The sequence below is a fragment of the Paroedura picta genome, chromosome 12 (assembly GCF_049243985.1).
Source record: "Paroedura picta isolate Pp20150507F chromosome 12, Ppicta_v3.0, whole genome shotgun sequence".
Classification (NCBI taxonomy): domain Eukaryota; kingdom Metazoa; phylum Chordata; class Lepidosauria; order Squamata; family Gekkonidae; genus Paroedura; species Paroedura picta.
In genome coordinates, this window is record NC_135380.1 from 13829691 (window position 1) to 13842184 (window position 12494).

The 12494-nt window shown below is 45.6% G+C and overlaps 1 protein-coding gene across 29 annotated transcripts in view; it reads right to left on the reverse strand.

Moving 5' to 3' along the window:
• Positions 1-12494, reverse strand: part of CAMK2B (calcium/calmodulin dependent protein kinase II beta) — a 186319-nt gene that overhangs the window by 108451 nt on the left and 65374 nt on the right. For all 29 annotated transcript variants that reach the window (XM_077305576.1, XM_077305581.1, XM_077305579.1 and 26 more), the window contains exon 3: positions 407-466. In XM_077305576.1, coding sequence (XP_077161691.1) covers positions 407-466 — 60 coding nt within the window. The remainder of the gene's footprint in view (positions 1-406; positions 467-12494) is intronic.

Below are 12494 nucleotides of genomic sequence, written 5' to 3' on the forward strand. Positions count from 1 at the left end.
GCATGGAGAACATACAAAACTGAATTAAATTAGTGCAGTGAAAGGTAAGACTATGAGAACGTAAGGCTCTTCCTAAGGAGAAAGGCTGCTGGCCGTGCCAGCTTGGCCTTCACAAAAATGCTAGTTGTAATCCAGAGATTGATCTGGATTGCAGTTCTATTAATGCAAAAGCTAGTCTACCAAACATGATTTATAGATAACAGAGTTTTGCATCCTCCACATGCACAAGTATGCAAAAAAAACAACAAAACACAGATCTGTTGGAAAAGATTCTGATCAAATGCCTTCTCAAGCCTGGGTGATAATCAAAATATCAGCTCATTGGACTGAACAAACATTCTCAGTTCTGCCAAGCCATCGTTAAAGCCATACCCCACCCCCATGCCCTCCCCTGGCAAATACTTACCAATGTTGGAATGCTTCAAGAGACGGCAAATTCGAGCTTCTCGCTCCAACTTCTGATGATCTGGAGACAAAATAAAGTACAATGAATGCCATGTAAAACTCTGGAATCTGTTAAACATGTTCATTATGCTGTATGTTAATTCACTATCACACCTCAGCCCTTCTGAGTACCAGTCGCTGTTGTGCTGATAGATGACCATAGGCAATGTTTGGCCCGGAGGGGGCAGAGATACGAAGGGGATCAAGGAATACAAAGGGGAGGGACCCGATCTTACTACCCTGGCCTCAACCAAACGCCTGGTGGAGGAGCTCCATCTTGCAGGCCCTGTGGAACCCAGAGAGCTCCATCAGGGCCCTCCGCTCTTCTCGCTCATTCTACCAGGTTGGGGCCAGGACCAAAAAGGCCCTGGCTCTAGTTGAGGCCAGATGCACTTCCTGGGGACCCGGGACAACTAGCAGATTCATACCCACAGAGCAAAGAACCCTGTGGGAATCATAAGGAGATAAGTGGTCCCTCAGAAAGACAGGACCCAGACTGCATATAGCCTTGAAGGTTAAAAGCAGAACCTTGAACCTAATCCGGAAGTTAACCAGCAACCAATGCAGCTGCCGCAGCATAGACTAGACGTGGGCTCTCCAAGATGACCTAATGAGGACCCTTGCAGCTACATTTCGTACCAGCTACAATTTCCAGGTCAGGGACAAGGGAAGGCCTGTGTAGAGCAAGTTACAGAAGTCTAGTCTTGAAGTGACTGTTGCATGGATCTCTGTAGTCAGGTGTTTCAAGGATAGGTAGGGCGCTAGTAGCCTTGCCTGGTGTACATGGAAAAACTTCGTTTATGCTACCTTCATGATCTGAGCCCCCATAGACAGGGAGGCATAAAAGATCACCCCCAAATTTCTGTCTGTTGGCATGGGTGTAAGTTTTATCCCGTCCAGGCAGAGGAGGCGCGTTTCCTGATCCTGTCCCCTTCTGCCCAACCACAGGACCTCTATCTTGGAGGGGTTGAGTTTCAGACAGCTCTGCCTGAGCCATCCAGCCACTGCTTCCAAACAACTGGTGAATGTTTCCGGGGGGGCGGGGGTCCAGCTGGCCATCCATCAGGAAACAGAGCTGGGTGTCATCTGCATATTGATGACATCCCAGCCTGAAACCCCAGACCAACTGGGCCAGAGGGTGCATGTAGATGTTGAAAAGCGTAGGAGAAAGTACTGCCCCTTGCAGTACTCCACATGGGAGCACAAAGGGGTCAGATAACTACTCCACCACAGCAACCCTCTGTGTCCGGTTCTTAAGGAAGGAGGCCAGCCATTGTAAGGCTGTCCCCCTAATCTCAGTCATGACGAGGCGGTAGGCTAACAGTTCATGATCGACCACGTCAAATGCGGCCGAAAGATCTAAACACACAAGGAAAGCAGAACCGCCCCAATCCAGCTGGCGCCGGAAATCGTCCATCGTCCATCAGAGCGACCGATGCGGTCTCCACCCCGTGGCCAGTACGGAAGCCATATGCATGATATATTAAAAACATTGTTTTTGAGAATCACACATGTTAAAACAATATAATATCAAAACTAAGGCCTACTCATAAAAATCTAAAGCTATTCAAAACCATTCATTATCCAATCTGTTTCTATCAAATCAAGCTTGGCTGTCTTTTTAAGAAACTAATATTCAATATGTTCATTCAGGAGAAAAACAGATGACTAAGAGGCTATGATAAAAGATTTATAAAATAATAAATGGTGTAGATGAAATGAATATTAAAAATTATTTTCACTTCCTCAAAACACTAGAACTCAAAACCATTAGACTGATGAGTCCTATTGGTAGTTGGTTCTTCATCAGTACATCATTAAGACAGTATTCATGTCATAGCATGCTGTGATGATCACTGCCCTCTGAGGCAAAAATGTGGTTTTCTCTTTCTACACAGAAATCAAGACATTCGTCCTTGTAAATCTAAATTCCCTAGTCACCATCTCTGCAGACTACCATTCAGACCAGGGGTAGTCAAACTGCGGCCCTCCAGATGCCCATGGACTACAATTCCCAGGAGCCCCCTGCCAGCAAATGCTGGCAGGGGGCTCCTGGGAATTGTAGTCCATGGACATCTGGAGGGCCGCTGTTTGACTACCCCTGATTCAGACCATAAGGTGCACGACTGTGTTCTGAACCTTACATCATCCATTGCAGACACCCTAAAAATAAAAAATACACAAACTGAAACAATAGTAACATTCATCTCTGTGCTTTTCTTCATATTCTGCACACTGACTAGTCTGCTTCTTTGTAAATAAACCTTTACTGAAATTATTCAATTGGAACTGAAACTAGTTCCGCCATGGGATTCAAAGGTCTGTGCTGCTGATGGGGGGAGTAATTATATGAAATGGGTGTCACTGTGGGTAGGCAGCTAGTTGTAAGTTCCTGCATTGTGCAGGGGGATTGGACTAGATAACCCTGGAGGTCCCTTCCAACTCTTCTCTGATTCTATGACTGGCTCATTCGGTTTTAATAAAGGTTTTTTTGCTGTATGTTGACAACTGGGTGGCAAAACGATCCTGAGTTATCATGCAAATCCTGTCAACTGCATATTTAACAATTCTCCTAAATGACCCACGTGATCAGCAAAGGGTGCATTTCGATGCACCTTGAGGGCATGTTTTTCCGTCCACAGCAGGCTTTCTCAACCTGGGGTCTCTTGACAGCCCTGGAAGGGTTTCCCGAATGGGTGGGAGTTAATTTTTTATACATATTCAAACTTTGTGAAACATTTATTGGGTGATATGACCACGTATGGTCAAGTGGACCTGGGTGGGTGTGCACACAGCTATCCTTTCCCAACCATATTAGGCACGATTGTGCCATTTCTGACATGTCTCAAAGCCTGAGGAATGTTTCAGGGGTTTCTCGACAGTAAAAAGGTTAACAAAGGCTGCTCTACAGAGCGAGGACAGTTTCCATTAATATTTGGGATCTGAATGCTGATAAATCCTCTCCCCAGCAATAATACCGTGCTTCAGGTAAGATAGCAATGTGGGGTTTTTTTTTACTATTAAGAAACGACATATACATTTATTCCACTGAATGCACATTCATCTCCATACAAATTAATTTTTAAAAAGATTTTTAAAAATTTATCCTTTAAAAAACGGCTCAGGGAAGGGTGATGTGGCACAGGGATTCCTGCCAATCGGTGGTGAGCACAGACTTCTTCTGCAGAAGCCACAGAGAATGAAGTCAGGCCAGGAAAAAAGGATAGTCTCTGAACAAAAATTATGAGAATATATTTTCAAAGAGCTCTCCACGCAGGCTTGACTGTACGTACCCAAAGATTTGTAGATAGCACTCTTCGTACAATAAAAAGACCACAAGTCAGGGGTAGTCAAAACTGCGGCCCTCCAGATGTCCATGGACTACAATTCCCATGAGCCCCTACTGGCAGGGGCTCATGGAATTGTAGTCCATGGACATCTGGAGGGCCGCAGTTTGACTACCCCTGCCACAAGTCTACGCAAGTTTCGATTATCGGTTCAATTATCCAGAGCAGTCTCCCGCCATACACAGAGATTGGTTTCCCTTTCTTCACATTCGTACAAGCATTTAGACATGACTCCTTTTTCACATATTTTCTTCTTTTTGAGTGGAGTGAAGGATCACTATTAGAGGATTCCCCACCTGCAGAATTACACTGCAGTATACATTTGCACTGAATACTATCTGGACTGTAGGTGCAAATGAAATAGCAAATTGGTATTATCCTGAGTCAAAAGGTGCCTGAGAAACAACCTTCTCTTGCAAGGCATCCCAAACGATCTCTTGTCTTAGCACGTACCCCTACAGCTCCTTTTTTCCTGTGCAAACCCCTATTCAAATTTCTGTGAAATCTCCATAATTACAACCATGATACTTGAGTTAATATGTGCATTTGCATGATTTATTCAAAGCAGGGTGCCGGAGCTTCCTTGATGCAGAGCACACACAGTGCTACTTACATTGCGGTAGTGAGCTACCAAACCTCTGGTTTGACTCAGAATTTGGGCAAAAACGGGCAAAACTTTGAAGAAAATTTGAAGACCCACTGACTGCTTGGCAAGAGCTGCCTGGCCCCGTTCTGCAAGAGCTGGAACATTGAATGTGACAAACTTCTACCTTCAGACTTTTAAACTTTCTTATCCCCATCTTCATTCCACCTTGCAGTCAGGTATCCGCTGCCTTTCCTACCTGCGTGGTGTAGTGTGTGGTATGAACACAGTTCATGGAATCGTACAACCTGCATATGAAACACAAAGGCACAACAGAAGACAGCCAGCACCAGCCTACACCAATAAACCCATGCAATCTGGACTATCGTTTGCAGCCTTCTGCTCCACAGACAGTGAAGTCATCCTTGCACAGTCTCCAAATATGAATTTTCCAAAGTGACTCAAGGGGACGGGTTTAGGTAGGGTTGGGCTCCCATGATGCAAACCTGCAAGACTTTGAAATCTAGGTACATACACTCAAACTAGAGTTAAAACTTGTCCTTTAATTTGTAAATATAAAGGTTTAAAGGTAAAGGTAAAGGTATCCCCTGTGCAAGCACCGAGTCATGTCTGACCCTTGGGGTGACGCCCTCTAGCGTTTTCATGGCAGGCTCAATACGGGGTGGTTTGCCAGTGCCTTCCCCAGTCATGACCGTTTACCCCCCAGCAGCAAGCTGGGTACTCATTTTACCGACCTCGGAAGGATGGAAGGCTGAGTCAACCTTGAGCCGGCTGCTGGGATCGAACTCCCAACCTCATGGGCAAAGCTTTCAGGCGGCTGCCTTACCACTCTGCACCACAAGAGGCTCTTAAAGGTTTACCCATCACATTTTGTCCTGCCATTCTTCTATATTTGCTGAGAGAGTCATACATGGCTCTCCGCTAATCCATGCGATCATTTCAATAACCCTGGGAGAGGAATCTATGTATATATACAGCTATATTAAACATTGGAAGTTCAAAGCACTGATCTAGTGTAAGGTGTAATATAACCCTTACAGTATACTGAAGCACCATGCCAACTTGGAGGGAAAAGAAAATAGTGAGGAAGAGAAAATAGCGTACCACTGCTAACAGCCAGAAGAGAATTTTGTGCATCTTTTCCTTCCCCCCTTAGAAAAGCACAAACATTTGATGCTGATAGTGTTTGTGACTCTCCTACTCAAAAGTGTTTGTGATTCCTCCTCATCTGAATGTGTTAAAAATGAAGCTGCTCTCCAAATGCTCACGAAAGCAAGGAGCTTTATAATCAAATCCAGTTTACAAATTAATTTCATATCATCAAGTATCAAGTAACTTTATAATATTTGCCTTCCTTGTTCTCATAGGAAAAAAAAAACTTCGGATGTGGGTCACTGCTGACACCCCATTTTTGTAAATCTGAGGCTGAAACAGAATCACATTTCCAATCCTATTTTGCATGCAGAATTTGAACACAGTTCTGACAGCATGGTCAATGAATATTGATTAGAGCACGTCACCTACCAAAGCAATATTTAATCTAGTGAAATTGAGCTCATATCTAGGAGAACAATGAAAATAACGGGGAGGGGGGCATCCCCAAAACTAACCTCTCTAATACAATCAATCATGCAAATCAATTCTGAACGGAATGCAATTCCACTCTCTATGGAACCTTCTCTGCTGCAATGCCATATATAAACCAAAGCATTAAATTTATATTGGAAAGAAATCTTATGATGCTTAATGTTATATTTAAGTCTCTGTGCCTAGAACTGGCCCATGTTTCTATTTCCCTGCTATTGAAACTAAAGTAGTGAGATAAAGAACCGAATGCCTAACACCATGGAAGCCCCAAGAATCTAAAAGATCGGACTTGCTCATTTCTTGGCACAACTTTTCAACCGCTAATGGCTTGGATTTGAATGCTATTAGGTTACCCATAAGGAGTCACCAGATGTCCATCTTGCAGAGGGCCATCCGTTCTTTCAGTAGATCAGAGTCCCACAGAACATAATGGATGTCTCTGTTTCAAATACTACAGCCCCTAAATGTCTCTGTTCTGGCAAACCTACCAATGAAATGAGGTGCCCTTGCAATTAATACGCAGCAGACATTCGTCCACCTGACAGCTGGCTGCAATTAGCGGCCTATGATGGGGATGAAACCCAGGGGGGAACAGATCGCTGGCTGCAAGCCGGAAGGACACCGACAGAATGACGAGGCAGAGATAGAATTTCTTCTGTTCAGTCAACACCGTTTCTTGCAGGGCTGAAGTTGAACATGGGTAATCGAGGGAAGCCAGGCTGTGTGGACCAGGCTGGCAATGGCCCTGTCAATTTCAGGAAGTTTTCTTGAATTTATAAGCAGGAAAATAATGGATGGAAATTTTGCAGGGGCAAGTTGCAGGGGTCTGAAGCCGAGGCACTTTATTGCCCCAGCCAGCGTCTACCCCATCAAAGATCACCTAAAGCCAGAAATTCCTTTGAAGAAGCAGCTTGCTTCAAAACCAGAAATTACAGCTCACTTTATAAACGCATCTCTGGCAATGAGAGCTGCCCTGAACTGGCAGGCACAATTCATCTTGGCTGAGGCAAACCACACTCAGCTGGCAGCTGCATGGCCCTGGCCAAGATGTACTCCAAACAGGCAGGGCAAGGCTGCAGGCTTGGGTTAAGTAGTCCAGTTTGGCAGTCAGGTGGAGCTTGTTAGGGGTCTGAGTCTCACCAAGGGGGGAAGGGGCAAATCAAGAGATGGATGCACCTAAGACAGGGCTTCAGGACTCTTTTGGGCTGGATGAAAGGGGAAGAGGGCCAGTCCTGGGAGGGGACTGGAAGGGTGGTTTATTTAGGGAGGAACTGCAGCAGGTCAGAGAGGAGAGAGTACCCCTACTTAGAACACAGAAAGGAAGAAGAGGAATCATGAAGTTCAACCCCTTCTCATCTTCACTCTAAGCCCCTGGGAGTCTTCCACTGCAGGAAAGGTCATGGTGAAACAAGAGCAATGCAACCTTGTCAAGTGAAACAATCACAATGCATTATGACCACACCACTCCTCTGGTGGCTCTGGTGCAATTATACACCAATTTGGTGTAGTAGTTAGGCCAGTTTGGTGTAACGGTTAGGAGTGCGGACTTCTGGTATGCCAGGTTCGATTCTGCGCTCCCCCACATGCAGCCAGCTGGGTGACCTTGGGCTCGCCACGGCACTGATAAAACTGTTCTGACCGGGCAGTAATATCAGCACTCTCTCAGCCTCACCCACCCCACAGGGTGTCTGTTGTGGGGAGAGGAATGGGAAGGCGACTGTAAGCCACTTTGAGCCTCCTTTGGGTAGGGGAAAGTGGCATATAAGAACCAACTCTTCTTCTTCTTCTTCTACAGTCTCAGTAAGCCCATCTGAAATCAATGTGGGTTTTGAACAGCACACTATAGTGGTCTACCAGAGCTTCCAATTATTGTCAATACAGACACACCAGCCTTACTACTGTGCATGCTCTAGGTAGGGAAACATCTGGAGATGAAACCTAGGGAAGGTGGGTTATTGAGGTGGGGGGAACCTCAGCAGGATGCAATGCCAGAGAGCCTACCCTCCAAAGTAGTAATTTTCTTCAGGGGAACTGATCCCTCACCCAGAGATTAGCTGTAAGAGAAGTCCAGACCCCACCTGAAGGTTGGTCCAGTTTATAAAAGAAAGTATATGCTTACCATGTTGAGCTTAAAAATGAGGACCCAGCTTGCTGGGGGGGGGGGGGTAAAACGGTAATGACTGGGGAAGGGAATGGCAAACCACCCTGTATTGAGTCTGCCAAGAAGGTGTCACCCCAAGGGTCAGACATGACTCGGTGCTTGCACAGGGCATACCTTTACCTTTACCTTTTAACAGTGTCTTAGGAATTATGGATTATGGAAAGAGCCTCTTGTGGCGCAGAGTGGTAAGGCAGTGATATGCTGTCTGAATCTGTCTGCCCATGAGGTTGGGAGTTCAATCCCAGCAGCTGGCTCGAGGTTGACTCAGCCTTCCATCCTTCCGAGGTCGGTAAAATGAGTACCCAGCTTGCTGGGGGGTAAACGGTGATGACTGGGGAAGGCACTGGCAAACCACCCCGTATTGAGTCTGCCAAGAAAACGCTAGAGGGCGTCACCCCAAGGGTCAGACATGACTCGGTGCTTGCACAGGGGATACCTTTACCTTTACCTTTAGGAATTATGGAATCCCCTTGCTTGGGAGCCTTAGAGGATGTTCCCACTGGGTTTTTTTTAGGAGAATACCACCACATTTGTCCTTTTGAAGTCTACACGGTCAAAGTACAGATAGGGAAGCTCAGAGTGTTCTTTAAATTTTAGTAGCTGCCTTTGTGAATCTGACTACTTCTGCTTTAATTGTTGTAGCTTTTAGGACCACTGTTTTCAGGGCTTTCGGCTGTTTCGTTTCATGTACGCCTGTCTTGGGAACTGCGGGTTGAAAGCCAGTCCAAAAATAAAATTAAAACTAACAAGCCTTCCCTAATGAAACTGACCTCATTTTCTTCTCGCGTTAACCCGTGCTGCCACCTTCCTCCACCGGGCCGCATTTTAGGCTGTTGTCCATTGGAGCAGGAGCTTGTCCCTTTGCTGCTACTCTGTCAAGCACCATGGATGTTGATAGAGCACTACTACATGAACAGAACAAGCAATGCCTGTAACCTTCATGCCTGCTTTTGCCTGCTGCTGCAATACACTGCTTCGATTGTTAAGACAGATACTGGCTTGATCAACTATGCTATTCTTTAGCGATCCTAAAGATGGTACAAAGGGACAGCAAGAAGCTCCATGATTTTGAGGTCCATCGCAGGGTGCTGATCAGAACCTGGAGCAAGAGTTCCCTGAAAGATTTGCTGGGTGTACCCAAGACTGGGGAAAAAAAATCCACACTCACAGGGAAGCCAAAAAAATGAACGCTAACATCATGAAAGAATTCTTTATTAAGCCATATAAGCATGACTGGTGCCTACAGACTGATGTTTGCTGCTAAACAAAGTTATTCCGGAAAAGCGTAGAGGTTTGCTAGAGGGCAAAAGCACTGGCAATAAACTTCATCCACTTGGAAACTGGTGTCTTCTGTCATTAATACATCAATAATCTCACCATCTGCACCTCTCTTCACTGCTGTAGCAGGCGGGCAGGGGTGTCCCTATGTTATAATTATATAACCGGCAAGGGGGTCATCGATCATGCCAAAATGTCATGGAAGCAATCAGACAGGTTACTCCCAATGCATGCTCTCGCAGCCCCCAAGCTCTAAAAAGCAGCAGCTTCTGACTTAGCAGCATTCCCTCCTATTCACTTGCAAGGCTAACAGACAAGTTTGGTGAGTTCAGGAGTAGGGCTGAATCAAGAAGCTCCCTGTTAGCTTTCTAGCTGCAGGGAGTTTTCGTTTCCTTATCTTTTCTAAAAGCAAGCAATATCGAGATTTTCCCTCCCTCCAGTCCAAACCGTTTACAGTCAGGAAAACCTTAACTATGTGATTTTGCTCGATACGATTAATTCTGTCTCTTCAATCCAAATTACAGTAAAAAAAAAAAAAATACTGCAGCAGCCAAATGTCATCTGGATATGAAAGGGAGATCTGAAGATAATATCCTAAAAGGTGGTTCAACTAAACACGCATGGAAAGGAGATGAATAACCAAGAACTAATTGCACAAGGGTGGTGAGATGAGGAATGATACGACAGAAACAATAACAGTGACCCAACATTTAGAGCCCAATTAGAGCATCGGATGTCCCCTTATTTGCTGCCCAAAGCCTGCTGAATGAAGAGGAAAATGCAAGTGAGATTCCTTAAAAAAAACAAACAAAAAAAACATAGGTAAACCAGAAAATGGTAGTGTTGATTGTCGTGGCTTAGGAAGGAAAGAAAGAACAGACGATATAGATTTGGGGGGGGGGGGGGAATAGGCTCATGGAAAGTATGCTTGGCACTTTAATGATTTGCCACTTCCAATTGCCGAACAGCCACAGCAGACTACTGAACCCAACTGTGTGTCATTAGCAGATGCGTGGGCCTGTTGGAGTTTATAACCTTCTTGCGGTTCATTACAACATTTCAAAAGAACCTTGGCACTTTTAACCCTTTCTGGCATTTCTGCGTCTCTGGTGTGGCAAGGTATAAGGCAGGGGTAGTCAAACTGCGGCCCTCCAGATGTCCATGGACTACAATTCCCAGGAGCCCCCTGCCAGCGAACGCTGGCAGGGGGCTCCTGGGAATTGTAGTCCATGGACATCTGGAGGGCCGCAGTTAAGACATGAAAGAAAGGAATTAAAAATCTGGTGCAGAACCAAACTAAAAAAACCCCTCTACAACGCATATCTCTAGCCATATAGTTTTAACCTCTGCAGCTGGGGTGGGGTGCATTGAGATGGGGGAAGACCGAAGGCCCTTATCAGATGGAGACAGTGTTCCCGTGTGACACAACAAGTGTTCCCGTCTCTCTCTAGCACACACAGGGTTGCACCCCCTGTGATGCTAGTAAGTCTGACCGTTAGGACAAGCATCAGAGAGCTGTGCAATCTCCGCAGACCTTGCTGACAGTGCAGAAGAGGCGGAGGCTGCTGCCGGCTCATTCTGCTCCTAGCTGTGCTGCCTACTAATCAGGGGCATTTACAGGCAGACAGGCGTCTCTGCTGATGCACAGGGATCCCCCCTCAATCTGGCACGTCAGGAGCATTTCCACAGCAACAAATTGCTCCTGAACAGACTGTTCAGGCGAAGGAGCTGCATGTTTCCTTTGAAGGCTGGAGGAGGCTCCTGCCGGTGTGTAGCCCTCCACTCTGAGAAGCTGAGCTTTTAGGCAGTGAATGGTCTCCTGTCCTTGGGGAGTGGGGGTGTCAACAGAATGTCTCGCTTTGCATTGTCTCAAATTCAGCTCTCACAATACAGTCAGGCAGAATCTGAGCAAGCCATGGCCAGGTTGATTTGTGTTTAAGACATCACACGGTGAAACCACAGCGCAAGCAACACCACAATGCAAGGGCACCTCAGCACAAATTTGTAGGGTAAGATGCTCCATCCAGGGAGAACATAGTCTATGAATCCCAGATCCAGGTTCTCTGATCCAGCAAGGCGTTTCTTATGTTCCGAAGCAAAAGCGTAAATGAGCTAGATCTTAGCAGTTAAGAAATCTTTAGTCTGCACTGTTAAATTTACACTGCATCGCACATCAGGGGGCCAGAGGGATTCTTACTTAAGAAAAAAAAAATTAGACCATGCAAAATTGAAGTCAGTGCACCCTGATCTAGGACAATGTCCTAGTTTCGTAATGAGCAGCCTTGGATGCTACAGAGAAAGAACACAAGAGCACAAGGCGATAACTGAGTAATCCATCTCTTTGCTTCCATCTGGGGTTTTAACACTGCTTTGAAGGACCTCCTGTCTGCTGGCTGAGCCATTTACCTTCGCACTCAACTCATAGGTATTCTCAAACTTTATGTCTTCAACTTGCGAGGACAAATAATTGTCCCTTGACCTAATTAACTCCTGGGAACTCCAAGACCAATCATGACATTTGCCCACTTTAATCTGGCTTCAGACCTGCATACAGGATGGAGACTGCTTTAGTTCTTCTAGTAGATCATCTCTGGTTAATAACAACCCATCACTGTTGATCTTTGTCCCTTGTGCTCTTTAACATTTATGCCTGGCTACTGAATGAGGAGTCTGAAGCTTTATGTTGATGACAACCAGTAATGTTTCCTCTTAACTAAGCCTTAATGCTCCTTCTCAATTCATTTCATCAGTGACCCATCTTCACATTTTCAGATTGACTCATTGGCTCCAACCAGGACTATGTTCTCCCACAAGGGATGCCTGACCTGATGCCTGTCCCAGGTCCTGATCTTCATGACATCATGTTCATTACGCTGTAGCCCAGGTCTGATTGCTACTTCCTGAAAAGCCAGATGTCTAATAAGGCCACCACACTCAGACATACATGTCTGAGTCATACTAGAAAATAACCAAATTAAGTCAAGCACAAATTAAGGCTTCACCTTTCAAGTCTGCCTTAATCTAGAACAACTACCACCCCAACGCAATACTGCAAACCCCACTTAGAATCTCC